Source organism: Podarcis vaucheri (assembly GCF_965113315.1).
Source record: "Podarcis vaucheri genome assembly, chromosome: 5".
In the NCBI taxonomy this organism is placed as follows: Eukaryota; Metazoa; Chordata; class Lepidosauria; order Squamata; family Lacertidae; genus Podarcis; species Podarcis vaucheri.
The window spans coordinates 6,749,152-6,776,986 of record NC_138763.1 but is presented as its reverse complement, the minus strand read 5'-3'; the positions used below and the strand labels follow the sequence as shown (position 1 = coordinate 6,776,986).

The 27,835-nt window shown below is 44.6% G+C and overlaps 1 protein-coding gene across 2 annotated transcripts; it reads right to left on the bottom strand.

Annotated features, from left to right (window-relative positions):
* Positions 1-303: 303 nt before the first annotated feature.
* On the bottom strand, positions 304-27,339 carry LOC309533167 (cytochrome P450 2J5-like). 2 transcript variants are annotated; one of them, XM_082224371.1, is made up of 9 exons: positions 27,058-27,339; positions 15,615-15,777; positions 15,031-15,180; positions 13,070-13,230; positions 10,988-11,161; positions 6,069-6,210; positions 2,752-2,939; positions 2,036-2,177; positions 304-1,043 (listed from the first exon to the last, which is right to left on the bottom strand). In XM_082224371.1, the coding sequence occupies exons 1-9, from the start codon at positions 27,226-27,228 to the stop codon at positions 856-858; spliced, it is 1,479 nt and encodes a 492-aa protein (XP_082080497.1). In that variant the 5' UTR covers positions 27,229-27,339; the 3' UTR covers positions 304-855. The 2 variants fall into 2 exon arrangements, with proteins under 2 accessions (XP_082080497.1, XP_082080498.1); XM_082224372.1 differs by lacking the exon at positions 10,988-11,161.
* Positions 27,340-27,835: the final 496 nt, after the last annotated feature.

Below are 27,835 nucleotides of genomic sequence, written 5' to 3'. Positions count from 1 at the left end.
TGGGCGATTTTGAACGTCTCCTTTCTACAGACATTGAAGAATGTCGCCCTCTTCTTGGTGTCGCTGGTGACCTCTTTAGCTTCTAGGAGGAAGTTGAAACAGGTAGCATACCCTTCCCAGTCTCCTGATGCTGGGTTGAATGGCAAGAAGCTGCTTTCTGTTGCCATTCCTTGGGTCCCGGAGCTGAAGCCTGGATGCACGGTGTGATGCAGCAGTGCGGCAGGCGGTGGTGCTGCGGTGCTGTGTGTGGCAGTCAGCTCAGCGGGATCCCATCCTCGTCGCCAGTGAAATATACTCGGAGTGTGAATTTCAAGTTCTTTATTCAGCTCATAGTAGCAATGAATGAAACTTTTCCCAAAACGTCTAGCTATATATACACAAAACATCTAGCTATATATATACAATTAGCATGATTGGCTAATTCCAGGCTGCTCCTGCAGGCCAATCAGGTCACTGATTCACTTCCACCTGAAACTGGATTGGGTGGCTCCTGCGGACCAATCAGACTGCTGCATTCTGGATCCTATTGTTCTAGGATTCATCTCAGTACATAACAGTGGAGAACATACAATGTACTTCATAAGCTGAGAAAATAAATACTACCATAGAGCAGATTCAACAAATAGGCTCCCTTTTCATCTTTGAATGGCACAGAGTAAAAAATATGTAAGATCAGAGAGAGAATTCAGTCCTGAGTATGTATGCAGAAACTGCAAATGAAGGAGACTTTTGTTGTTCCAGTGATAGTAGAACTGAGAGATCCAAGGGCAAAATATCAGTAAAAGGGGAAAAGAATGATGGATGAATTTATTGCAATAAATAAACAAACCATGGTAATTATTTTGATAGGCTTTCTTATGCACTGCAGCGGGGAATAGCACAGAGTTTGTGAGGGTGGGGATGCAATGTCATCCCCATAACAGGCTTGTTATTGAGTCCATTCACTTCTTCTGGCAGCTGGAAGCAGAATGCCCTCAACAGGGTGGTTAGGAAGATGAATATCTCCATCTTGGCCATCTGCTCTCCCACACAGGCTCGAGCCCCTGCAAAAGAAAGAAGGGGGAAGCAACAAGTGAGTCATAACCAACTCCATCTATTCTCCAGTTCATCTGGTTTGCTCAGCTAGTAGTTTTAGCCACAGCAGCAACAACAAAAAGCTGGAAAACAGCTACTCCCAAAGTATCTCCCTTTAATCCTCTGTGTTGACATCCTGAGGGTCCTGGCTTTGCTCCAGGAAATACTGGAAGCTGACCTTGAGTGGCTGCAGTTCCCAAAGGAAGACTATGCTTGAAAGCAGCGTGAGCATTTGGATATGGAGCATACAGGTCATGGTTGTATCACTATATGTAGTACTTTGGGGGAGCAGGTCTAACTACTGGCAGAAGGGCATAAGAGAAGGAATAATCAAAGTGCATTCCATCACACATTGCCTGTGTGTGAATCTCAGAGCAGACACCTGGTGGCCAATAGTGGCAGCTACCAACAGTGATGGAGATAGCAGAAGCTACAACAAAAAGAAAAAATGGAGAGAGAGATGAAAAGAGAGAGGGAAGAAGCTGGAGCAACTGTTTGTTCTGGGATCACCTCCTGCAGTAGCCATACAGACAAAAATATTATGGATGCAATTTGCAGCAGAGTGAACGGTTGTATGCCCAACAACATCTGGATAATTACTCCTACTATAAGGCAGGAGAATTCTGATTGGAAGAATGGCGTGGAAGAAGACTGCTAAATCCATTGCTCTCTCAACACTATGACCCCCACTGGAGCTAACTCCAGGAGGCAAGGGATGCTTCAGCACTCACAATAATGTATTTGTGGGCCTGGACCCCCACAAAGTCAATGGGCAAAGTTGAAGCCCTTCTTTGCAGGCACCTACTATCTTCAGTGTGAGAAGGCACCTATGATGACCCCAACCTGATTTTTTACACCACAGGGGATCCATTCATGTCCCTCACTCTGTTTAATCAACATTGACCATCAGTTTGTTTGAAACAAGCTGCTAAACATGACCATAAATTATTTCTACGTTTACCTGCTCCAAATGGCAAAAATTCTTCTCTAGACCTAAAATTTCCATCCTTGTCCAAAAAGTGGCATGGGTTGAACTCTTCAGGTTTTTCCCATCGCGTGGGATCGACAAGAACAGAGTTCAGATCTGGAACAACAAATGCCCCCTGAAAAGAAGAAACAGCTGTCTCAGAATGCATCCGGAACAGCAGAAAACAGTTTTGCCATTCACTGCCCCAAATCTTAACACATTTCTCACATACAGTGGTACCTTGGGTTACAGATGCTTCAGGTTATGTGTTTTCGGGTTGCGCACCGCGTCGAACCCGGAAATACTGGAACAGGTTACTTCTGGGTTTCGGCGCTCGCGCATGCGCAGAAATGCTAAATCACGCTTTGCGCATGCGCAGAAGTGCCAAATTGCAACCTGCGCAGGCACAGCGCTGCGCGGGTTGTGAATGTGCCTCCCGCACGGATCACGTTAGCAACCCAAGATTCCACTGTATAGAGATACAGTCAATAAGCACAATATTTGATTCAAATCCTGATTTGGTGCATCAGGAGATAGCATGTATTTCTCATAATAGAATTTATTAGCTTTCAGGTTATTAATCTTCAGATTTCTTTTCGGGAGAGGGGAGATCCTTCTCCCTCAGATTTTGTGCTACATATGTGCATTTAAAGTGCCACTCTCAAGTGCTCTTTGCTCTCAAAATATACAACTGCTGCCTTATCTTGTACCTTTGGAACATGAAAACCATGCATTTCCAAATCCTTTGCATTTAGTCTGGGAATTCCAACTAATAAGGGATATTTTGCACGCAAAATTTCATGCATCACCGCGTTGGTGTAAGGCAGTTTCTTTCGATCTTCATAGCAAATGGGAAGGGAGGAATCTAAAACATCTTCCATCTCCTTGTAGATTTTATCTGCAGTGAAAAGTGGGAAATGAAGCTTTATTTAAAAATACCCTAGTTTAATTTCGTTATCCCCGAAGGGGGCAATGACAATAAAGATATTATTATTATTATTATTATTATTATTATTATTATTATTATTATATCTGAGAAACTTCTGACAATCAAGCTGTATATGGTGGGGTGAAACAGTGGCGTAGCGTGGGTTGTCAGCACCCAGGGCAAGGCAAGTAATTTGCGCCCCCTAACCCGTGGATTTGCGCCCCCTAACCCTAACCCCCAGATGTTGCGCCCGGTGCGGCTGGCCCCCCCTGCACCCCCCACGCTACGCCACTGGGGTGAAAAGACCCTGGTATATTAAGTGAGGCTCATTGGTATATGCTGGCAGCACCCTGAAAATAAGAAGTTAACAATTAAATACCGTGAATGCAGCTGCATGTGGAAAAGGTCTATTGCTCTGGGATAGAACATCTGCTTTGCATGCAGAAGGTCTGTGATTCAATTCCCAGAATCTCCAGGTAGGGCTGGGAATGTTCCTTCCCTGAAATCCTGGAGAGCTGATGGCAGCCAGTGTAGGCAATACTGAGCTGGATGGACCCTGGCCCTGACTCAGCAGCAGCCAGTTTCTCATGTTTCCAGAGGGGAGTTCCTTAATTCAGAGGGGAGTTCCTTACTCTCTGGGAAGACTATTTCACCAGGAGCCAGATCAAATGTTTCTTTCACCCACTCAGTTCTGCCCTTACTGAAACTCAGTGCCTGGCTTCTCTCCCACACAAAACAGGATTGCAGCCAGTGCATGGAGGCTAGTTAGCACAATTCTATGGCTGCCCATTTCCCCTGGCCTCCTCCTGGCAAAGTGGTTGCTTGGCCACAATGGCAACCCACACTGTGCGCTGCTCAGCCATACCCCAAGGCAAACACCTCTGTGGTGAAATCTGCAAAGCAGGCACAAGATGTTGCAGAGGAGGAAAGCTGGCGATGGTACTCCTGAGTCAGATTGAGGGCCAACCAAGCCTCCTACTGCTATCTTTGGATGCAATGTAAAAAAAGCCATGGAGGTGGCAGGAGTAGCAGGGATTAAGCAGCTTGCCACAGCAGCAAAATGGCATTTGGCCACAACTAGAGCCCACAGATACTAAAGGAGGAGTGAAGGTGCCCCACAGAGTCCTCTGGGGCCTCTCCTCACTTTTTTTTACCTCAGGAATGCAACCAGCAGCAGCCTGGTCACTCTGGCCTGCCTTTTCCTCTCAGTGCCTCAGAGAGACAGGGCAGGAAAGGGGAGAAGGATGGCTAACAGCCTAACAGCAGGACTGAGTGAAAATTAGTAGCACTCTTGGTTAACTGGGGGTTCATATGGGGGGGCGTTGCTTCCCAGTGGGTGGAGTGTGAGGGGGGGAACAAGCATCTCCTTGTGGTGGTACTTAAAATGGTTGTTAGGAATTAAGTATAATGAGGGGATTCTAGAGAGCTCTGGCTCCCTAGTCTCCTGAGAGAGCAGCTGCCTCTTCCCTCCCCCCCCCCCCAGAAATATTTATTAAGGTGTTACTCAAAACATAGGTTTACAAAATAGAGTTTCATACGTAAAACAAAACTTAACAAACTAAAAAAAACACACATAAAGAAGGGTATAGAAAAGAAAAGAAAACTAATAACTAAATAGAAAAAAGAAAAAGAAGATTTAAAAATAAGTCCATCTTTCAATAATCTTTCAACTCATTTCCTTATTTCCTTGACCTCCTCACACCTCCCCTTTTTGTATTCCCGTTTAAAAATCCTTTCAGCAAATCCTTACCCTCTATCATTATCTTTACTCAATATCTTAACCTATTATAACTATGTATTTTCAACCATTATCAATCCATATTTGCATATTCTTGATAATCTTTTTACCAATACCACTTATTTTCAATCCAACATCATTTTAACATTCGTTGATTTTACAGTTTTTCTGCAAGTAGTCTTTAAATTTCTTCCAGTCTTCTTCCACCGACTCCTCTCCCTGGTCACAAATTCTGCCAGTCGTTTCTGCCAAAGCAGCTGCCTCTTCCCTTCCCTCTTGAAGAGAAGAGTTAGTGGCTGACAAAAGACCAAGCACTGAGGCGACCACAGAAGGGAAAGGAAGGGCAGCTCTGTGTTCCTCCTTATCCTTAGCAGCTATCCCTTGAGGCAAGGACGAAATGGGGGCTTCCCCTCTTGGCAAAGCTGCCTATCCTCCCATTTCTGAGAGCGAAGCAGATGCTGCCCAGGAGCTGAAGCATATCTAGGAAGCAGACCAACCCTGAAATGAACTCAAGTCATTGACATCCCCTTCCCAAGTTTCTGAAGGGGTTCTTTTTATAGGGGTTTTGTGTATCACCAGCCTGTCAGCAAGACTGGGCAGAATCCCCTTTCCCTGAAGACAGGCCTCTCTTCTGGAGTCTGCTGGGATATAGAAGGGCCTAGAGGTTAAATGCCGAACAAAAGCCCAAAACAAAAGTATTTTATGCATTTTTTTTCCACATAGAACTAGGAAATGGCACACTCTATGCTTCTCTGTGAGGAAATCCTAGTGTTACTAGAAAATCTGGAATCAAACGACGTTCCCAGTTTTCTTGGAATGATCTCTTGATTACTGTGGAAATAGTCACTGTTTGTTCTAAGGACTGGAGAGCAAATGTTAGTCAAAACTAGATGAAACAAGTCAGCAGATCTTGGTGACTGAGCAGAAGTAAACAACACCGAAGTTTGCAGTATTATGCCTAGCAGCATTTTACCTTTATAAGAAATAGTAAAACATTTTGTTTGGAATCAGAAGTCCAGCAATATTAAAACAAAACAATAGAGTCACCACAAAGACAAGAAAACACATTCACAACAGAGAAACTGGTTTTGGGTGAGTTGCCTATTTCCATCATACTAACTACTAACTACTTTTATTAAAAAGGTTCAGAAAAAGGCAACACACAATGATTATGGGGCTGGAGTAACACCCCATGAGGAAGGCTTGTACCATTTGGGTGCAACTGTGAACAAATATCTGTCATCCACTCATTATGAAACCTTGGAAGAATTACAATCAGCTACTAAAAAGCAAATAAATCTAAGCTCTTCCCTACAGGGATCCAGGGAGGTGCTTGCTTCCATTGCAAAGTTCTCCCTCACCTTGAACATCTGGATAAGACACCATGAGGAGCAGTGCCCATTGCAGAGTAGCAGCAGTCGTCTCTGTCCCTGCGACAAAGAGGTCAAGAACACACTCTGCCAGGTTGTCTTCATCAAAGGTAGAGTTGGGGTCATCCTTGCTCTGTTGATGATAATGGAAAAGGTGAAATGTTGGAATTAATTGCAGGCCACATAAAATCTATCTGACTTAGGGGGGGGCTTCCTAGCGCAACACCTAATACTTTGTTTTACAGGTAACTTTGTAGGAAGATACTTTCACACAGTCATGGACTGCAGTAGTCATCTAAAATGCCTATTGCTCGCCACCCCAATCTCCAAGTGGTTCAAGATTCCAAGAATTCCAGGCACTTACCCAGGGTTCGTGTTTCCTTTGGAATGAGGCATAACAGAGACTGTGGTGTTTTTATGATACATGTTTTACTTACAGCCTGAGCCTACAGTGGAGGAATTCACAGCACCAGCACCCCAATATGGCCTTGTTTCCCCCATAGCCACAGCCTTGGATTCAAATCAAACATTGTTTCTCTCGCTTTCCAGCTTGCTGCTTCTAGCATTCAAGTTCATCACTTCACTTTCCGCTCCCAATCCTGCCTTTGCCTTTCTAACAACCTGTGAGTTGGAGGAGGGCCCCCCACCCATTTCCCATCTTGCACAGACCCACTTCCTATGTTACCTTAACCACCCATTTTCTCACCAGGAAGCTAGTCTGGCTATTCCAAGAATTAGAAGCAGGGCCGAGGCATTAGAAGGGTATCGGCATTCAGTCTACTCCCCCTGAAACTCATAACATGGCATTGTAAAGGGTATAGGAAAGGATCCTCACTCGTTGGATCACCACCTTTTCGTGGTCAGTGGGCTTGCACAGTCCTATGACCCTTGTGAGTGAAGCCGTCGGGAGTCTCGTACTCCCAGCAGGGTCACCCAAGGCGGTAACTTCAAAGGGGAGGAGCTAGAGAAAAAATTATCCAAGAAGTCCTCAATGGCAGAACAGGCGGATGATAACAAGCAGATAACAAGCAGTCACAATGGCTGTGAAGGCGGATGAAGGCTGCAGCAGATAAGAATCTACCTGTAGTCGTGACTACTCATGCCATCGGAACAGAGCCTTACTGCAAAGACTGCGTTGGTCAGCATGCACAGATTTACATCCATAAAACAAATTCATGCACAGGCATCTTCCCCAAAACCCAACCCAAACCCAAAAAAGTCCCACAGCCAGCAAATGGTAACCGTGGCAGGAAGCCCCTAATCATGAACATGGGCACTGGATACAGATTCCTTTGTTCTGACACAAGAAATGATACAGTTGCTGAGCAGCTCCGGAACTGTATCCATGACTAAGCAGCCCTACTTAGGATCCACTCTGTTCACCCTGAAAAGGGGGAGGGGCTAGAAAATGTGCCCTAAACATAGTCTGCATCCCTTTTTCCATGACTGGGTTACCATGCCCAGTGGGGTCACCACCCAGTGGTCGTAAAAGACAATTGAACTTTGGAACTTGGAATATACAGACTTTGTAGGATAGTACAGACAAGGAGCGTCCCAAACGCAGAAGTGCCATCATTGCAAGAGAGATCTGACGTTTTAACATCGATGTTGCAGCACTTCAAGAAACTCAAAGAGCAGGTGAGGGACAACTGAAGGAAGAAAAAGGAGGCTACACATTCTTCTGGAAAGGTCTACCTGAACAAGAATGTTGAATACATGGAGTAGGCTTTGCTATCAAGAAGGATTTTGTGAAGCTCTTATCTTAATACCTACTGGTATTAATGACTGACTTTCAGCCCTTCGAATAAAACTTGCCCAAAACCAGCAGGCTACTATTCTAAGTCCTTATGCACCAACACTGGATGCCGATGAAGACATTATCAGAGATGCCTAAGGAGGATGATTTTAATGCTAGAGTTGGGCAAGATTTTGATCTGTGGCCTGGGACTAATGGGAAAGAAGGAATTGGTAACAGCAACCAGAATGGAATCTTACTTTTAATGATATGTGCAGTACACAACCTTGTTATTACCAACATACCCTTTTGACAGAAAAATAACTTGAAAACGTCATAGAGGCATCCTCGGTCAAACCACTGGTACCTCTTAGACTATGTAATTCTCTGAGCTGAAGATCACCATAATGTGCTCCATACCAGAGGTATGATAAGTGCCGACAACTGCTGGACAGAGCACCGATTAATACTTTTCATGATGGCTATCCAGCTTATACCTCAACGCAGGCTTCAAGGAAGGAAATGAAGGCACAAAATGAACACTTAAGCCCTTCAAGAGCCTATCAGGTGGGACCGCTTCCAAACGATTCTTAAGGACCATCTGCTTTTGGAATTCCCTGATTGAGGAACAATCCTCCATTGAGGAACACTGGACCAAGCTATAAACATCCATTATTGCAGCCTGTAAGCAAACTATTAGATACCAAACCAAGAAACACCAGGACTGGTTTGATGAAAATGACAGTGAAATTGAACGCATTATTAACAAAACAAAACAAAAAGGAAGGCCTTTCAGATATGGCAAAGAGATAAAAACTGTGCTACTAAGAAAAAAAACCGATGTCAACACTAAGGCTGAGGTTCAAAGACGAACCAGAGAACTAAAAAACACGTGGTGGATTAAAAAAGCTCAAGAGATCCAGCACTTAGCTGACACTCATGATGCACAGAGTTTCTTTAAAGTCACAAAGACCTGAGGAGATTTCACCCCTCCCATACCCAAGAATCTCCTGACCATCTCCTGATGGTCTCTGCTGACTCTCCACAGAGAAGAGGAGGCGTGTCCTGCCTATTTACTTATTCTGCCCAGCAACATATCTGTGTGTGAGAGAGAGAGTCAGTCAGTCAGTGTATCGGAGAGAGTGAGAGTGTTAGAGATCCTAAAGATAAGATTGCTGCTAAGAGCAGCTGCAGACTCTCAGTGTAGCATTGATTTATGCTTAGAATATTCAGCTCTGTATATAGCTTTGTATCATAGTTGTAGTTATAGAATAAAAGGAAGATATTCTACAGAGCTGCTCTCCGAGTGGTTTATACTCTGCAAGACTCTGCAAAACTCTGCAAAACTCTGCTGCGCAACGACTGTAGTATTGAGACAGTGAACCCGGTGCTCTCAGCTCTAAGCTGTGAGTCCACAGCACTGTGACCTGTTCCTGCGAGAAGGAGGTCTCTGGCGGTGCTACCCAGCTCGCCCAGCCCAGTCGGGGTTGAGGTGCAAGAGTCCAGTTGGTGCACTGGCTCTAGGGCGATGCTGACACCTAGCAGGGGTGGTTTCTCTTTTAGGCAAGAAAGGACTTGCCATATTTGATCATTATTTAGCTATTAATCCATTCATCCCCCACATCCATATAAGACCAGAGCAGTTCACACCTGCACATATTTGGATATATATAGGAACAATATGGCTTTTTCATTCATCTCAGTGAGGGTATGTTTCCAGATAGCTACATGCACACCCTTTTAAAAAAGCCCACACAAGATGTGTGCAAAAGCACAGTCAGGAAATTGCAAATTTGCTCATTTTTCTGTCTTTGTGCAAATCTGAGGAATCAAAAGAGACATACATTCCTCTGTTCAGAAGTCCATTGGAAATATTTATGATCACAGCCAGAAAAGAAGTTACAGTAAAGCATTCAGGAAGTAGTGGGCATGGATATGGGAGTAGTAAGAAGTGATTATTGATCCACCCAGCCAAACCAACCAAAATAAATAATCTGTAACCCCAGATGTTTGGAGCCCAATTTCCCCCAATTTATAATAGAATCTACTGTTGTAGAGCAGTACTATTCCTTCCTTTAATCTGGACACTATACTTCTGTTGTTGCAGCCTAGAATAACATTAGGTTTTTTTTCTGCTGTATAACACTATTGACACTATTGACTTAAGTTTGTGGTTTACTAAGACCCTTAGATCCTTTTCACATGTGTCTCCCATCTTATTTTTGTTCATCTGGTTAGTCCTGCCTAGGTGCAGAACCTTACATTTGTCCCTATTGAAATTCATGTTCTCTGTTAAAGTCATTTGAATCCTAATTCTGTCTTCTGCAGCATTAGCTAAATTTTAATAATAATAATAATAATAATAATAATAATAATAATAATAATAATAATAATAATTTATTTATACCCCGCCCTTCCTGGTTCAGAAAACCAGACTCAGGGCGGCTAACAACAAATTTAAAACACTTACTTGATGCAACAAAAAAACAGCATAAATACAGTATAAAACGTGAATAACAATAAATTCAGAATTCAAAAAACAATTTAGGGGGGAAATCCAGCCAATAAACATTAGATGATCACCAGGGCTAGCTGGCTAAATTAGTCCTATTTGGGACAGCAAGGAGACCAGGGGAGAATTAGCTGTGGGATCCCAGAGTGGGTAATCTGCATAAAAAGCGGAGGGGGGGAGGAAGGAAGGGGAATAAAAGATCAGGCTAAGTTCAAATTGAAAGCCAAGTGGAATAGCTCTGTTTTACAAGCCCTGCGGAAGGAAGTTAAATCCTGCAGGGCCCTGGTCTCATGGGACAGAGCATTCCACCAGGTCAGAGCCATCACTGAGAAGGTCCTGGCTCTGGTGGAGGACAATCTGACTTCCTTAGGGCCCGGGACCTCTAAACTATGATTATTAATGGACCTTAAGGTCCTCTGCGGGGCATACCAGGAGAGGCGGTCCGGTAAATACGAAGACCCTAAGCTATTTAGCTAAATTAGCTAAATCATCAAATTATCTCTGTATCAGGTACACCCAAATTTGCAGGGGGAAAGAATCAAGACAGGTGCTGTTTGAGGGTAACTTCATCTGGACTACACAAAGTAAGTGGGAACTCAGACACAAACACACATTGTAGTGTGGACAGGCCCCAAGTGCCTGGAGTTGACAGTGGATGCTTACTTTCTCCATCTGAAGTAGGTAGAAATCAATGAAATCCTGCGGCTCATCCTTTCGTTGCTCTTTATGCCTTTCTAACTCCTCCTTTGAAAATGAAAGTACCAAGTCTGCGGAGGCAAATAACTTCCTATGAGGCCCTGGGAAATGTTTCATGAGCCATGGGAAGACTTCATACAGCTGCAGAGGAGGAGAAAGCAAAAACCACAAGTCACTACCACAAAATGGTTTGGTAACAAGGTTTGTCAACAAACTCATTTGGACTGGCACTTCAGCATCATGGCCTGGGTTATTATTGAGGCTGTGGCTAAATGTCTGTGGGCGCTCTTTGACCCAGAGTTACTCCCGGGTGGCAGGTGGCAGAGTGTTTTTACATCACTTCAGGTGGCAGTGAATTGGGCATACTAAATAGGACCGCATTAGAAGGCAGGTTGGGATGTTTAACCAGTACAAAAATGCAGCTGCAGCAGTCAGTTCATATAACATTCATTTTACACCATTCTTACTGTTACATATTTTTAAGCCCTTCATGACCCAGGACCAGGGTCTCTAAAGCTGTATTCTCCTTTCAGAACCACACCTTCAGTCTCTGAGCTGCTCTGGGTCCCATCACCATTAGAAATATAGCAGCTGGCAGAAATCTTGGAGAATTTTCCATAGTGGCAGCAAAAACATGAAATACCCTTTCTAGGTAGTTCCTCCAAACTTTTCTGTTTAAGTGAATAAACATGGTTCTGAAGATGATCTGTTGATGGATAGATGCTGCTGTGTTCTGAACTTAACTAACCTGTCTCTTCTGATTCTGCTACATATTATTTTAATAAGTTTTTAATAGGTGTTGCAGTTATGATTATATTGCTTCTAAAGCTTTGGGGGGGGTGTTCATTCCTCGTTTCTCTTTAGCCTCTTTGAATACTTCAGAGAAAAGTGAGGTAGATATGTATTAAATTTATGTGAACTGTCAAAGCTTAAGGACACAGTGCTAAGGTGAATTATTCTCACATTTTGGCTCATTTTTGTTGCAAAGAGTTTAGTGCAACATTCATTCATTCATTCAGCAGTTGGTCTGTGAGCACTTAGTAAAGGATGCTGTGATTACTAAGACCCAGCATGGGTTTCTCAACAGTTAGCCATGCCAAATGAATCTCATTTCTCTTTTTGATGGAATTACAAGCTTGGTGAATCAGGGGAATGCTGTGGTTATAGTGTATCTTGATTTCAGTAAGGCTGTTGACAAAGTCACCCATGATATTCTTGTGACAAAACTCATAAAATATGAGTTGAATGAGGTAACAGGTGGATTTGTAGCTGTCAAATAGAAAATGGAGCTAGCTTGTTTTCTCCTATAATAATCGTCATCATCATCATCAGGGCTTCTTTTTCAGCTGAAACTCACCGGAACTCAGTTCCGTCACCTCTCAGCTTGGCACCATTGCCATTGTAAGAGAACAAGGGAGTCTTTAATGGTGAGTTGTGGCACCTTTTTTCTAGAAAAATTGTGCTAATTATTATCATTATCATTAGCAATCATTATTATTATACCCTGCTGGGTATAATAATAGGGTAGGACTTGAATCAATGGCTTCAATTTTCAAGAAAGGAGATTCTGACTGAACATCAGGAAGAACTTTCTGACAGTAAGAGCTGTTTGACAGTGGAATGGATGCCCTCAGGAGGTTGTGGACTTTCCTTCCTTGATATCAGCTTGGCTGCAGAAGTTGCTGGAAGGAGGCATACAAATCCAACACGGATTTAAATTCACATATCCCTCCAATGAATCGAGTACTCTGAGGGCTCATGCACACTTCTGCTTGTGTCCTGCTTTCTAGACACGGATCCAAATGATTTTTCATTTTCCTGCCACTTTCCCCAGGAAAACCCACTGTTTATCACTGAATTGGAACATCAACTCACAAAAAAAGCAACTGACATTTGTTCCAATTCAGTGGTGAACAGCAGGTTTTTCAGGGGGAGAAACCTGCAAGACAAATGGAAGTATAGATGAGCCCTAAGATTTAGGAGTACTACCATAATGTTCTGTGAATGCTTATTTGAGTTAGAGCCTCTGGGAATCAAAAGTCTACTCACCAGGTGAAGTAAGGTACTTGTATCTTTCAAGAGGCAATCAATGGCATCGATCAATTTTTGGAATTTTTCATCTTCAAGAGAAAATCGGTATCCAAAAGCCAAAACACATATCAAGCTGGACACTGCATTAGTGATGGAGAGGGAAAAATCATGTGGCTGCCCTGCAAATGAAATCATTTACATTTACAGTGGTACCTCGGGTTACATACGCTTCAGGTTACAGATTCCGCTAACCCAGAAATAGTGCTTCAGGTTAAGAACTTTGCTTCAATTTGAGAACAGAAATCGTGTTCCGGCGGCGCAGCAGCAGTGGGAGGCCCCATTAGCTAAAGTGGTGCTTCAGGTTAAGAACAGTTTTAGGTTAAGAACAGACCTCCAGAATAAATTAAGTACTTAACCTGAGGTACCACTGTATATCTTGGAAAGCTGCTAGGATCAATTGCTATTTTCAATATATTTGAATAAAAGTGAAAATGTATGAAATTCCATTCCAAAATGTGCAGAGATTGTGCATAAAGATCTCTGCAAACTGGGATATGTATTAGCATCATTACTTACCATATTTACGCGAATGTAATGTGCACCTTTTTTGGCCAAATTGCATTGTGAAAATTAATAATAATAATAATAATAATTTTTTATTTATACCCCGCCCTCCCCAGCCAAGCCCGGGCTCAGAGCGGCTTACAAGCAATAATAAAAACAAGATGAATGATTACAACTTAAAAACAAAAATAAAATACAACATTAAAATAATGGAACATTAAAATATTAAAATGTAGCCTCATTGCAGGAGGAGAAGGAAAAGAAAAAAGAAAGAGAGGGAGGGAGGGAATCAAATTGGCTCCAAGCCAAAGGCCAGGCAGAACAACTCTGTCTTACAGGCCCTGCGGAAAGAAATCAGATCCTGCAGGGCCCTGGTCTCATGAGACAGAGCGTTCCACCAAGTTGGGGCCAGTGCTGAAAAGGCCCTGGCTCTGGTTGAAGCCAATCTAACTTCCTTAGGGCCCGGGACCACTAGGGTGTTGTTATTTATGGACCTTGAGGCTCTCCGTGGGGCATACCAGGAGAGGCGGTCCCGTAGGTACGAGGGTCCTAGGCCGTGAAGGGCTTTAAAGGTCAAAAGCAGCACCTTAAATCTGACCCTGTACTCCACCGGGAGCCAGTGCAGCTTGAAAAACACTGGGTGAATATGCTCCCATGGCAGAGACCCCGTGAGGAGCCTCGCTGCAGCATTCTGCACCCGCTGGAGTTTCTGGGACAGCTTCAAGGGCAGCCCCGCGTAGAGCGAATTACAGTAGTCAAGCCTGGAGATGACCGTCGCATGGATCACTGTGGCCAGGTCGGGGCGGGAAAGGTAAGGGACCAACTGCTTGATGCGGCGAAGGTGGAAAAATGTCGCCTTGGCTGTTGCTGTAACTTGCGCCTCCATGGAAAGGGAGGCGTCAAGGATTACACCCAAACTCTTAACGGAAGGCAATGGCACTAATTGGGCCCCCGCAAGAGAAGGGAGTTGGTCCCTCATCCCCATGCCATCCCGACCTAGCCATAGGACCTCTGTCTTCGAAGGATTTAGTTTCAATCGGCTCCCACGAAACCATCCAGCCACAGCTTCCAAGCATCTGGTCAGTGTGTTCGGGGCCGAGTCGATGTGGCCATCCATCAGCAGATAGCGCTGAGTGTCATCAGCATATTGGTGACAGCCCAGCCCAAAGCTCCGGATAATCTGGGCAAGGGGGCGCATAAAGATGTTAAAAAGCATCGGGGAGAGAATTGCGCCCTGTGGCACTCCACACACAAAGGAGTGGCGCGACGACATTTCCCTCCCTAGTGCCACCCTCTGTCCCCGACCACATTAGATTTGCCAGCAAATACTTTGTTGGTTTCAAGGTTTTGAAAACTGAGGTGTTCATTAGATTGGAGGGTGATTTGATTCATGTAAATACGGTAATATCACATACCTTTTGCATGTGCAAAGACCTCCACAAGATGATGGGCTTCCTCTTGTATTTGGAACTCCATGCCTTTCTTCCCCAGACCCAGCTTCCGCATAGTAATGACACTGAACCGTCTCTGCTGCTTCCAGGTGTGACCATTTGAAAAGACCAAACCTAAAACAGGAAGGAATCAATGAGAAAACATTACTCACAAAAATGCCATATTTTTAAAATTGTCAGTCAACCAAGATGAGACCAAATTTAGTGCAGATAATAGCTGTGCGTTTCAGAGATGCCATTCTTTCACAACCTAAGAACTGCAAGACTGGAACAGAATCTGTCTAGTAAAGTGATATTCACCAGCACTGTACTCTTCAGAAAATGCCTAAGAGGCCATCACTCAATCTTGTCTTCAAGCACTGGAACTTATTTCAATATAGCACACAGGATCCTTCCAGATATCCTTTTAATGGTGCATTCGTGATTATTTGTGTTCATAATGTTATTGAAGTGGTCACATGGATATGATGGGCATATTCAGATTTCGACTTTATACTCTTCTCTGGAGATAGGGCCAGCAAAACCCATCAGCCTTCTCAACAACTTACCCTTTTTTTTTAGTGCAGCTTCCAGGAAAGGGGTCACTGGTCGTTTAGACAAGACTTCTGGTGGGTTTGTAAGGCCTTCTTTCACCATTTGGAATCCAGACAGTACTACCATAGGTCGATGTCCGATCCATATAGTGTAAATGTTTCCATATTGCTTAGCCAGCTGCCATTAGCATCAAAGTAGAAAAGAGAACTGTCAGGTTAAAACATAGCAGATTATTACAAGCTTTTGTGACTACAGCCCATTGCCACCGTGACAGGCATTCTGGGAGCTAGTTAGTGGCAAAGCCTTCTTCCTCACTACCAGAGAATATAATTCTTATTCTTTTAAAAAATGTTTTTATTAACAATTTCAACATAACAAATTATCAAAACATATCTTATTATTTCCCCCCTTTTTCCCCACCCCCTTCAAACCCCCCCTCCCCCCTCCCAGCAACTTCCCTCAGCTCCTCTCTCTGATCTCTCACCACATATTATTCTGAAGAAGTGTGCATGCACACGAAAGCTCATACCAAGAACTAACTTAGTTGGTCTTTAAGGTGCTACTGGAAGGAATTTTTTATTTTGACTATGGCAGACCAACACGGCTACCTATCTGTAACTGCACATATTATACTCTGCATGTTATAAAATTATATATATCCTTACATTATCTATCTACCATGTTATCAACTAATAAATTGTGTATGTTTATTCAAAAGCTGCCAAGGAGTCTGATTCATTTTGTTGTCTTTTTAGATAAATTGTAAAAAGCTCCCATTCTTCCTTAAAGTCACAGTTGTCCTTGTCCCACAATTTGTATGTCAATTTAGCCAAAAACTGATGCATAGCTCATCAATTTTTCTTGCCACTGTTCTTTCATTGGGATTTCCTCATTCTTCCACCAGAGAGTATATTTCAAGGCAGCCCAATTGTTGCAAGAAGTGGTTGTGTGAATCTTTAAACCCCTGAAATTTCCCTGCCTTTATCTTTTCTTGTTGCATAGTTCTTCTGTCTTTTTGGAGACATGCATTTAAGTGGGCTAGGTCAGACAAGGAGCAATTAGAAGCAGGGCATGTGGCAACTGAGAATACCCACTGATAACATCACCAAACATGCCCTTCTTGCGGGCACTCCCATCTCTTGCGGGGGCGCAATTAGTGCCAGCACCGTCCGTTAAGAGTTTGGGTGTAATCTTCGACACCTCTCTTTCCATGGAGGCGCAGATTGCAGCTATAACAAAGGCGGCATTTTTCCATCTCCACCAAGCTAAGCAGTTGGCTCCTTACCTCTCTCGCCCTGACCTAGCCACTGTGATCCACGCGACGGTCACCTCCAGACTGGATTATTGTAACTCGCTCTACGTGGGGCTGCCCTTGAGACCCAGAAACTCCAGCGGGTGCAGAATGCTGCAGCGAGACTCCTTACGAGGTCTTCGCTGTGAGATCACATTCACCCGTTGCTATACCAGCCGCACTGGTTCCCGGTGGAGTACACGATCAGGTTTAAGGTGCTGGTTTTAACCTTTAAAGCCCTATACAGCCTAGGACCCTCATACCTATGGGACCGCCTCTCCTGGTATGCCCCACAGAGAAACTTACAGTCTTCAAATAAAAACATCTTGAAGGTCCCAGGCCACAGAGAAGTTAGGCTGGCCTCAACTAGAGCCAGGGCTTTTTCGGCTGTGGCTCCGCTCTGGTGGAACACTCTGTCACAAGAGACCAGGGCCGTGCGGGACTTGACATCTTTCCGCAGGGCCTGCAAGACAGAGCTGTTCCACCAGGCCTTTGGCCAGGGCACAGCCTGACTCCCTCCCTCGGCAATCTTCGCGGAGCTCTGGCCCAATGGTTGCCAGTGGCTTGAATTAATTAATTTTATAATGAATGATTTTAGAATGTTGTTTATGCTGTACTTTTGTACTGTTTTATTGTTGTTAGCCACCCTGAGCCCGGCTTCGGCTGGGGAGGGCGGGATATAAATAAATATTATTATTATTATTATTATTATTACCTCTCAGCTCATGTGTAAGTTCCTTATGCAGCCACATTTTCGCCTGGCACTTAAGTACCTCGGGTTACATACGCTTCAGGTTACAGACTCCACTAACCCAGAAATATTACCTCGGGTTAAGAACTTTGCTTCAGGGTGAGAACAGAATGTTAGAGGGGTTTTTTTTTCCTCTGGCGGCAGATGACAGAGACTATGACACCATGAGACCGGTGTAAAACCAAATCAAATAAAGGTTTTATTACAAAACAACAAACAGCGAAGCTTGTGGGTGTTTTCCCTGCAGGCAGAGTTCAAACTGCAGCTTTTCTCCTTTTGTAGTCATAGGTCACAATCAGCACTTTGAATTGGGCCCATAAATTAATTGGCAGCCCGTGCAATCGGGCCAGGATTGGTGTTATCTGCTCAAACTGCCTTACACCAGTGAGCAACCTGGCCAGCTGAAGTTTCCAAACCATCTTCAGAGGCAGCCCAACATTAATGCATTGCAGTTATCTAACCTAGAGGTTACCAGACCTGAAAGGAGTACAGCTGAGCCACCAGCCAAAGCTGACGAAAGACACTCCATGCCATCAAGGCCACCAGAGCCTCACGGGACAGCAATGGACCCAGAAGTACCTGCAAACTGCATGTCCACTCCTTCAGAGGGAATGTAATTCTATCAAGAGCAGGCAACCTCCCATCCATCTGATCTAGGGAACCACCCACTTACAGAGCCTCAGTCTTATCTGGATTGAGCTCTCATCCATTACCAAGGCAAGACACCAGTCCAGCACATCCACTGCCACAGCTTCAGATATAAAGGAGCTGTGCATCATCAGGGCTGATGCAGGGCATCAGTTGAAGAAGGAGCAAAAAGGGTTTTCTTGTGTGTGTGTGTTTCTTTGTGGCTGATTAGCTGTTTTCCCTGTGTAAAGGTCAGAGGGGGCAGGGTTTCTGTTGAGGCAGGGGATTAGCTGTGGGAGGAGCTTATCAGAGTTTGCAGGGCAGCAGTTGAAGAAGGAGCAAAAAGGGTTTTCTTGTGTGTGTGTGTGTGTTTCTTTCTTTGTGGCTCATTAGCTGTTTTCCCTGTGTAAAGGTCAGAGGGGGCAGGGTTTCTGTTGAGGCAGGGGATTAGCTGTGGGAGGAGCTTATCAGAGTTTGCAGGGCAGCAGTTGAAGAAGGAGCAAAAAGGGTTTTCTTGTGTGTGTGTGTTTCTTTGTGGCTGATTAGCTGTTTTCCCTGTGTAAAGGTCAGAGGGGGCAGGGTTTCTGTTGAGGCAGGGGATTAGGTGTGGGAGGAGCTTATCAGAGTTTGCAGGGCAGCAGTTGAAGAAGGAGCAAAAAGGGTTTTCTTGTGTGTGTGTGTTTCTTTGTGGCTGATTAGCTGTTTTCCCTGTGTAAAGGTCAGAGGGGGCAGGGTTTCTGTTGAGGCAGGGGATTAGCTGTGGGAGGAGCTTATCAGAGTTTGCAGGGCATCAGTTGAAGAAGGAGCAAAAAGGGTTTTCTTGTGTGTGTGTGTTTCTTTGTGGCTGATTAGCTGTTTTCCCTGTGTAAAGGTCAGAGGGGGCAGGGTTTCTGTTGAGGCAGGGGATTAGGTGTGGGAGGAGCTTATCAGAGTTTGCAGGGCAGCAGTTGAAGAAGGAGCAAAAAGGGTTTTCTTGTGTGTGTGTGTTTCTTTGTGGCTGATTAGCTGTTTTCCCTGTGTAAAGGTCAGAGGGGGCAGGGTTTCTGTTGAGGCAGGGGATTAGCTGTGGGAGGAGCTTATCAGAGTTTGCAGGGCATCAGTTGAAGAAGGAGCAAAAAGGGTTTTCTTGTGTGTGTGTGTTTCTTTGTGGCTGATTAGCTGTTTTCCCTGTGTAAAGGTCAGAGGGGGCAGGGTTTCTGTTGAGGCAGGGGATTAGCTGTGGGAGGAGCTTATCAGAGTTTGCAGGGCAGCAGTTGAAGAAGGAGCAAAAAGGGTTTTCTTGTGTGTGTGTGTTTCTTTGTGGCTGATTAGCTGTTTTCCCTGTGTAAAGGTCAGAGGGGGCAGGGTTTCTGTTGAGGCAGGGGATTAGCTGTGGGAGGAGCTTATCAGAGTTTGCAGGGCAGCAGTTGAAGAAGGAGCAAAAAGGGTTTTCTTGTGTGTGTGTGTTTCTTTGTGGCTGATTAGCTGTTTTCCCTGTGTAAAGGTCAGAGGGGGCAGGGTTTCTGTTGAGGCAGGGGATTAGCTGTGGGAGGAGCTTATCAGAGTTTGCAGGGCAGCAGTTGAAGAAGGAGCAAAAAGGGTTTTCTTGTGTGTGTGTGTTTCTTTGTGGCTGATTAGCTGTTTTCCCTGTGTAAAGGTCAGAGGGGGCAGGGTTTCTGTTGAGGCAGGGGATTAGCTGTGGGAGGAGCTTATCAGAGTTTGCAGGGCATCAGTTGAAGAAGGAGCAAAAAGGGTTTTCTTGTGTGTGTGTGTTTCTTTGTGGCCCATTAGCTGTTTTCCCTGTGTAAAGGTCAGAGGGGGCAGGGTTTCTGTTGAGGCAGGGGATTAGCTGTGGGAGGAGCTTATCAGAGTTTGCAGGGCATCAGTTGAAGAAGGAGCAAAAAGGGTTTTCTTGTGTGTGTGTGTTTCTTTGTGGCTGATTAGCTGTTTTCCCTGTGTAAAGGTCAGAGGGGGCAGGGTTTCTGTTGAGGCAGGGGATTAGCTGTGGGAGGAGCTTATCAGAGTTTGCAGGGCATCAGTTGAAGAAGGAGCAAAAAGGGTTTTCTTGTGTGTGTGTGTTTCTTTGTGGCCCATTAGCTCTTTTCCCTGTGTAAAGGTCAGAGGGGGCAGGGTTTCTGTTGAGGCAGGGGATTAGCTGTGGGAGGAGCTTATCAGAGTTTGCAGGGCAGCAGTTGAAGAAGGAGCAAAAAGGGTTTTCTTGTGTGTGTGTGTTTCTTTGTGGCTGATTAGCTGTTTTCCCTGTGTAAAGGTCAGAGGGGGCAGGGTTTCTGTTGAGGCAGGGGATTAGCTGTGGGAGGAGCTTATCAGAGTTTGCAGGGCATCAGTTGAAGAAGGAGCAAAAAGGGTTTTCTTGTGTGTGTGTGTTTCTTTGTGGCCCATTAGCTGTTTTCCCTGTGTAAAGGTCAGAGGGGGCAGGGTTTCTGTTGAGGCAGGGGATTAGCTGTGGGAGGAGCTTATCAGAGTTTGCAGGGCAGCAGTTGAAGAAGGAGCAAAAAGGGTTTTCTTGTGTGTGTGTGTTTCTTTGTGGCTGATTAGCTGTTTTCCCTGTGTAAAGGTCAGAGGGGGCAGGGTTTCTGTTGAGGCAGGGGATTAGCTGTGGGAGGAGCTTATCAGAGTTTGCAGGGCATCAGTTGAAGAAGGAGCAAAAAGGGTTTTCTTGTGTGTGTGTGTTTCTTTGTGGCCCATTAGCTGTTTTCCCTGTGTAAAGGTCAGAGGGGGCAGGGTTTCTGTTGAGGCAGGGGATTAGCTGTGGGAGAAGCTTATCAGAGTTTGCAGGGCAGCGGCGCGCGCCTAGCGGCGCACGCAGTTAGATCCATCTTTTAGATTTAGGGGAGCTAGTCTCAAACTTTTGTTTGGGGAGATCTAGGTGTTCTTTTGTGTGGGGGCAGTTATTTGTCCTGTCTTCAAGCTTTTTATGATGGAGGACCTCTGTAGCCAACCCCAACGACACGATCTCAAGATGGAAGGGGAGGGAACAGCTGCAGTCGCCTGTGATTCCTGCGCAATGTTTGCCATCTTGCCAAAGGTTGCAGGCAGCTTTACCTGCAGCAATTGCATGTTGATTGCCCTCTTAAAAGACAAAGTCCAGCAACTGGAGGAACGTATAGCTACGCTCCAAAGAATTAGAGAACTGGAGCTCTTCTTGGAAGCAACAGAGCACACCGTCTCCACCAAGGAGGAGACAGGGGACTCCCCTGAGAAGGAGTCTAGTTCACCAACACAGGAGCCAGATATATGGAGAAACGTGACTCAAAGAAGTAGGAGGCCCAGGGTTCACTCTGATTGCTTAGAAATACACAATCGCTTTGAGGTCCTCTCCCCTAGCATGGAAGACGAAGAGCAGACTCCATTTGAGGATCTCTCCCTCATTACAGTCGATCAGGTATATGAAGACGAGCAGCAAAGTCAGTCCTCAGGGAATGTGCAGGCGACCTTGGAACGGACAGCTCACAGAAGAACCCCGACCAAACCCAAGAGGAGGCGTGTAGTGGTGATAGGGGATTCCCTACTGAGGGGAACAGAAGCAGTGATCTGTGGGCCTGACAAGATGTCTCGGGAAGTGTGCTGTCTCCCCGGGGCTAAGATCCAAGATGTAACTGAACGACTGCAAGGAATCATAAAACCCACTGACAAATACCCCTTCCTCTTGGTTCATGTGGGAACCAATGACACTGCAAGCAATAGCCTCCAGAAGATCAAAAGAGACTACGAGGCTCTCGGCAGGAAATTGAAGCAACTAAATGCACAAATTGTCATCTCATCTGTCCTCCCAGTTGAACGACGTGGCCCAGGGAGAGAGGGGAAAATAGTGGAAGTGAACAGCTGGCTTCGCAAATGGTGTAAACAGGAACGGTTTGGATTCTTAGATCACGGACTGCAGTTTCTTGAAGATGGACTTCTGGCAAGTGATGGGCTGCACCTCACAACGGTTGGGAGAAATGTTTTTGCCAAAAATCTCAGAAACCTCATCAGGAGGGCTTTAAACTGACTAATGTGGGGGAGGGAGACAGTGCTCCTGAAGGTAGGAGTCTATCAATTAATGAAGATGATCTTCCAAATGTCATAGACCAAACGGAGCAAACAGCACGCGGACTTAGTGGTGGGAGGAAAAAATCCTTAAATAAGAGACACGGGGGAATGATTAATGGACTTCAATGTCTGTACACTAATGCGCAAAGCATGGGAAATAAACAAGATGAGCTTGAGCTCTTGGTACAGCAAACTAAATATGACATAATAGGCATCACTGAAACCTGGTGGGATAAGTCCCACGATTGGAATGTAATAATGGGGGGATACAATCTATTTCAGAGAAACAGACCAGACAAGAAAGGAGGAGGAGTGGCGTTATATGTCAGGGATGTGTATACCTGTGAAGAGATCCAAGATTTAGATCCTCAAAGCCAAAGTGAGAGCATTTGGGTCAAAATTAAGGGAAAGAAGAATAACAGAGACCTCATTGTGGGAGTTTACTATAGATCCCCAAGCCAAACGGAGGACATAGATGATGCCTTCCTGGAACAGATGGCGAAGCATGCAAAAGGAAGGGAGATAGTAGTAATGGGGGACTTCAATTACCCGGATATTTGTTGGACGTCAAACTCAGCCAAGAGCATAAGGTCAAACAGATTCCTCACTGGCCTTGCAGACAACTTCATTGTCCAGAAAGTGGGAGAAGCAACAAGAGGAACAGCCATTTTAGATCTGGTCCTAACCAATGTTGATGACCTGGTTAGTGGGGTAGAAGTGGAAGGATCATTAGGCGCGAGTGATCATGCTCTTCTGAAGTTTACTATACAGCGGAAAGGAGCAGCCAAGCATACTAGGACTCAATTTCTTGACTTTAAGAAAGCCGACTTCATAAAACTTAGGGAAGTGCTGGGTGAGATCCCATGGACAACAATACTAAAAGGAAAGGGAGTTCATGATAGCTGGGAGTTTGTTAAGAGGGAGATACTAAAAGCACAACATCAGGCAATACCAATGAGACGGAAACATGGAAGGTGCCTAAAGAAGCCAGGGTGGCTATCTAAAGAACTTTTAACTGAATTAAGATTAAAAAAGGATGTGTACAAAAAATGGAAAAGGGGGGAAACCACCAAAGAGGAATTCAAACAAATAGCCAGCACGTGTAGACACAAAGTCAGAAAAGCTAAAGCACAGAATGAACTCAGGCTTGCTAGAGAGGTTAAAAGCAACAAAAAAGGCTTTTATGGGTATGTTCGTAGCAAAAGGAAGAACAAAGAAACAATGGGATCACTCAGAGGAGAAGATGGTGAAATGCAAACAGGGGACACAGAAAGGGCTGAACTACTCAATGCCTTCTTTGCCTCAGTCTTCTCAGATAAAGAAAACAATGCCCGACCTGAAGAATTTGGAGCAAATGATTCAGCAAAGGAAACACAGCCCAGAATAACTAAGGAGATAGTACAAGAATACTTGGCTAGATTAGATGTATTCAAGTCTCCAGGGCCAGATGAACTGCATCCAAGAGTATTAAAAGAACTGGCAGATGTGATCTCAGAACCACTGGCAGTCATCTTTGAGAATTCCTGGAGAACAGGCGAAGTCCCGGCAGACTGGAGGAGGGCAAATGTTGTCCCTATTTTCAAAAAGGGGAAAAGAGAGGACCCAAATAATTACCGCCCAGTCAGTCTGACATCAATAGCAGGGAAGATTCTGGAGCAGATCATTAAGCAAACAGTCTGTGAGCACCTAGAAAGGAATGCTGTGATCACCAATAGTCAGCATGGATTTCTGAAAAATAAGTCATGTCAGACTAACCTGATCTCGTTTTTTGACAGAATTACAAGCCTGGTAGATGAAGGGAACGCAGTGGATGTAGCCTACCTTGATTTCAGCAAGGCATTTGACAAGGTGCCCCATGATATTCTTGTAAAGAAGCTGGTAAAATGCGGTCTTGACTATGCTACCACTCAGTGGATTTGTAACTGGCTGACTGACCGAACCCAAAGGGTGCTCATCAATGGTTCCTCTTCATCCTGGAGAAGAGTGACTAGTGGGGTGCCACACGGTTCTGTCTTGGGCCCGGTCTTATTCAACATCTTTATCAACGACTTGGATGATGGACTCAAGGGCATCCCGATCAAATTTGCAGATGACACCAAACTGGGAGGGGTGGCTAACACCCCAGAGGACAGGATCACACTTCAAAACGACCTTGACAGATTAGAGAACTGGGCAAAAATAAACAAGATGAATTTTAACAGGGAGAAATGTAAAGTATTGCACTTGGGCAAAAAAAATGAGAGGCACAAATACAAGATGGGTGACACCTGGCTTGAGAGCAGTACATGTGAAAAGGATCTAGGAGTCTTGGTTGACCACAAACTTGACATGAGCCAACAGTGTGACGCGGCAGCTAAAAAAGCCAATGCAATTCTGGGCTGCATCAATAGGAGTATAGCATCTAGATCAAGGGAAGTAATAGTGCCACTGTATTCTGCTCTGGTCAGACCTCACCTGGAGTACTGTGTCCAGTTCTGGGCACCACAGTTCAAGAAGGACACTGACAAACTGGAACGTGTCCAGAGGAGGGCAACCAAAATGGTCAAAGGCCTGGAAACGATGCCTTATGAGGAACGGCTAAGGGAGCTGGGCATGTTTAGCCTGGAGAAGAGGAGGTTAAGGGGTGATATGATAGCCATGTTCAAATATATAAAAGGATGTCACATAGAGGAGGGAGAAAGGTTGTTTTCTGCTGCTCCGGAGAAGCGGACACGGAGCAATGGATCCAAACTACAAGAAAGAAGATTCCACCTAAACATTAGGAAGAACTTCCTGACAGTAAGAGCTGTTCGACAGTGGAATTTGCTGCCAAGGAGTGTGGTGGAGTCTCCTACTTTGGAGGTCTTTAAGCAGAGGCTTGACAACCATAAGTCAGGAGTGCTCTGATGGTGTTTCCTGCTTGGCAGGGGGTTGGACTCGATGGCCCTTGTGGTCTCTTCCAACTCTATGATTCTATGATTCTATGATTCTATGATCAGCATATTGCTGACAATGTATTCCAAAACTCCAGATGAACCCACTCAGTGGTGCCATGTAAATATTAAATAAAGCAGGGGATAAAATAAAACCCTAAGGAACCCCCACATTAAAGTCTCCATGGGCTCAAACAGCACTCTCCAACCATAACCCTCTGGAAGTGGCCATTGAAGTAGGACTGGACTATCATAAATCAGTGCAACCCATCCCTAATTCGGACAGCCGCTCCCAATGGATACCATGGTCAATGGTATTAATAGGTGCTGAGAGGTTAAGCAGAATTAATATGGGCACATTACCCGTCTCTCTCCTGACAGAGGTTAACATACTGGATAACTAAAGCTGTTTCTGTGCCAAAACTGGATCTGAAACAACACTGATTGAAATGATCTAGAAAATTGGTGTGTGTGTTTTTTCAGGAGAGCCTAGATCTGATCCACAACCATCTGCTCAAGAATCTCGCCCAATTATTAAAAAAGAAGAACCTTGCCCAAGAAAGGGAGATTAGCAGCTGTCTGGTAATAAGATTTTCTGAATCCAGGGAGGGTTTGTTATAGCCAGTGGCAGAGCTTCATGCTCCTGCACCGGGGAGCGGAGAGCAGGCGGGGGTGGGGCTGGTGCACGTCCTGGGGACATGGTGCCCAGTGCAGGCGGGGGGGCAGCCAGGATGGCACCCCACTGGGATCATGCTGCTGGGGGCAGTGCGCTCCCCCCACACTCCTCTTCCTCCGCCAGTGCTTATAGCCCTTATAATTCTTTATATATTACTTAATATGGATCATTTTGTTTTATGGGAGACATTTTGCCCCAAATACATATATAGAATATCACATTGTATAGACAAATATAAAGGCAATCCATATGTAAAAAAAGAACAAAACTCATTCAAAATATATATATATAGGAAATTGCAGCCAAGATGAAGTCTACATAAAGTTTTTCTTTTCTTTTCTTTTCTTTTCTTATGTATCCCTGAATAATGTATATGTGTTTGTCCCACAAGATTATTGGAGAAATTATATACAGGGCTAATCATACAGCCAATCAATTTGGTATTATATGTAAAAATGATTACTGATGATGTAAACAAGCCAGATAAGATTTGTTATGATGATAAAATTGAAACAATTAATTGAACTTATTATGTGTACATTTAAAGTTGCTATAGTAGGCAGAGTAGGGACAAACGTGGCACTGTAGTCTAAAACACCGAGACTCTTGCTGATCGAAGGTCAGCAGTTCGAATCCACATGATGGTGTGATCTCCCATTATTTGCCCCAGCTCCTGCCAACCTTGCAGTTTGAAAACATACTAGCACAAGTAGATATATAGGTACCACTGTGGCTGGAAGGTAAATGGCATTTCTGTGTGTTCTGGCTTCCATCATGGTGTCCCATTGTGCCAGAAGCGGTTTAGTCATGCTGGCCACATGACCAAGAAAACTGTCTGTGAACAAATGCTGGCTCCCTCGGCCTGAAAGCGGAGATGAGTGCCACACCCCATAGTTGAATTCAACTGGACTTAACTGTCCAGGGGTCCTTTAACTTTTACCTTTACCTTTAGCATGCAGAATATCTGTAGAACAAACTGCAGTTTTGATGAACAGAGGAACAAATATTTAACTAACAATTTCCATTAAGCCAATTGTCAAATTGCACTGAATGTCACCCTTCCATTTTCCAGGAGGTTTTACCAACACAACACTTTACTCCTCAATCGCTCTAAAAATAAAATAATCTGCAGTTCTATTAAACCAGCTTCTTACTCAACTAGTGGACGTACCTTCAGGAAAACGTCTTGTGAAAGTATTCTCCCAATCTGCAACAGGCCCCCAATGACAGGAAGTGGGAAAGGTCCAGGAGGGTAGTGTCTGTGTAACCAAAGTTGTCTCAGGAAGTGCAGAACCAGAAAAGATACCAGCACAAAAACCAAAATTTCCAAGATCCCAGCCATTCTCCTGTTGTTATCTTTCCTCTGTGTATTTCTTTTGCTAGTACAGCAGCATGCACTGGAACGTAGTTTTCGCAATAGAATGTTGCTTCCCTTCTCTGTTCATTCACCAACAGCCTTTTATATAGTCTACACTGAAGATGGGTGTGGCAAGATTTATTGCACGAAACAGAATTTAATTAGTTCTCGGGAATTATCTCACTTTGTACAGGTTGCAATAATACTTGCGTTCCTTAAGAATGTTAAATATACTGTTTCAATCCAGCAGCTGAAAGAACTAGATTTGTCCCCACCTCGTCCCCAAGGGAATAAGTAATCTACTCTCAAGTTACTTGAGGGTTGAGGTGAACTTGCCCAGCCCTGGACAAGATGGGGGAAAGCATGCTAGAGAGCAAAAACCCCAGCATCCATGGAAACACAAGCAGTGTCTGCCTTTTACAGGTTGTTACAGGGATAGTGACATCCCTTATCGCAACTCGGGCATGGGGGGAGCCAATGCAGTGATGTTGAGGGGGACACCCCCAGTAACACTGGGAGAGCCAGTGTGGTGTAGTGGTTAAGAGCGGTAGTCTCGTAATCTGGGGAACCGGGTTCGCTTCCCTGCTCCTCC

Excerpts from the sequence above, each read along its gene's own strand:
- LOC309533167 (XM_082224371.1), bottom strand. The coding sequence starts at position 27,228 with ATGGCTGGGATCTTGGAAATTTTGGTTTTTGTGCTGGTATCTTTTCTG. Across the intron at positions 15,181-15,614 it reads AGCTGCACTAAAAAAAAAGG|GTTTGGTCTTTTCAAATGGT; the intron begins GTAAGTTGTTGA and ends TTCCTGTTTTAG. Across the intron at positions 13,231-15,030 it reads GGTCTTTGCACATGCAAAAG|GGCAGCCACATGATTTTTCC; the intron begins GTATGTGATATT and ends TTTCATTTGCAG.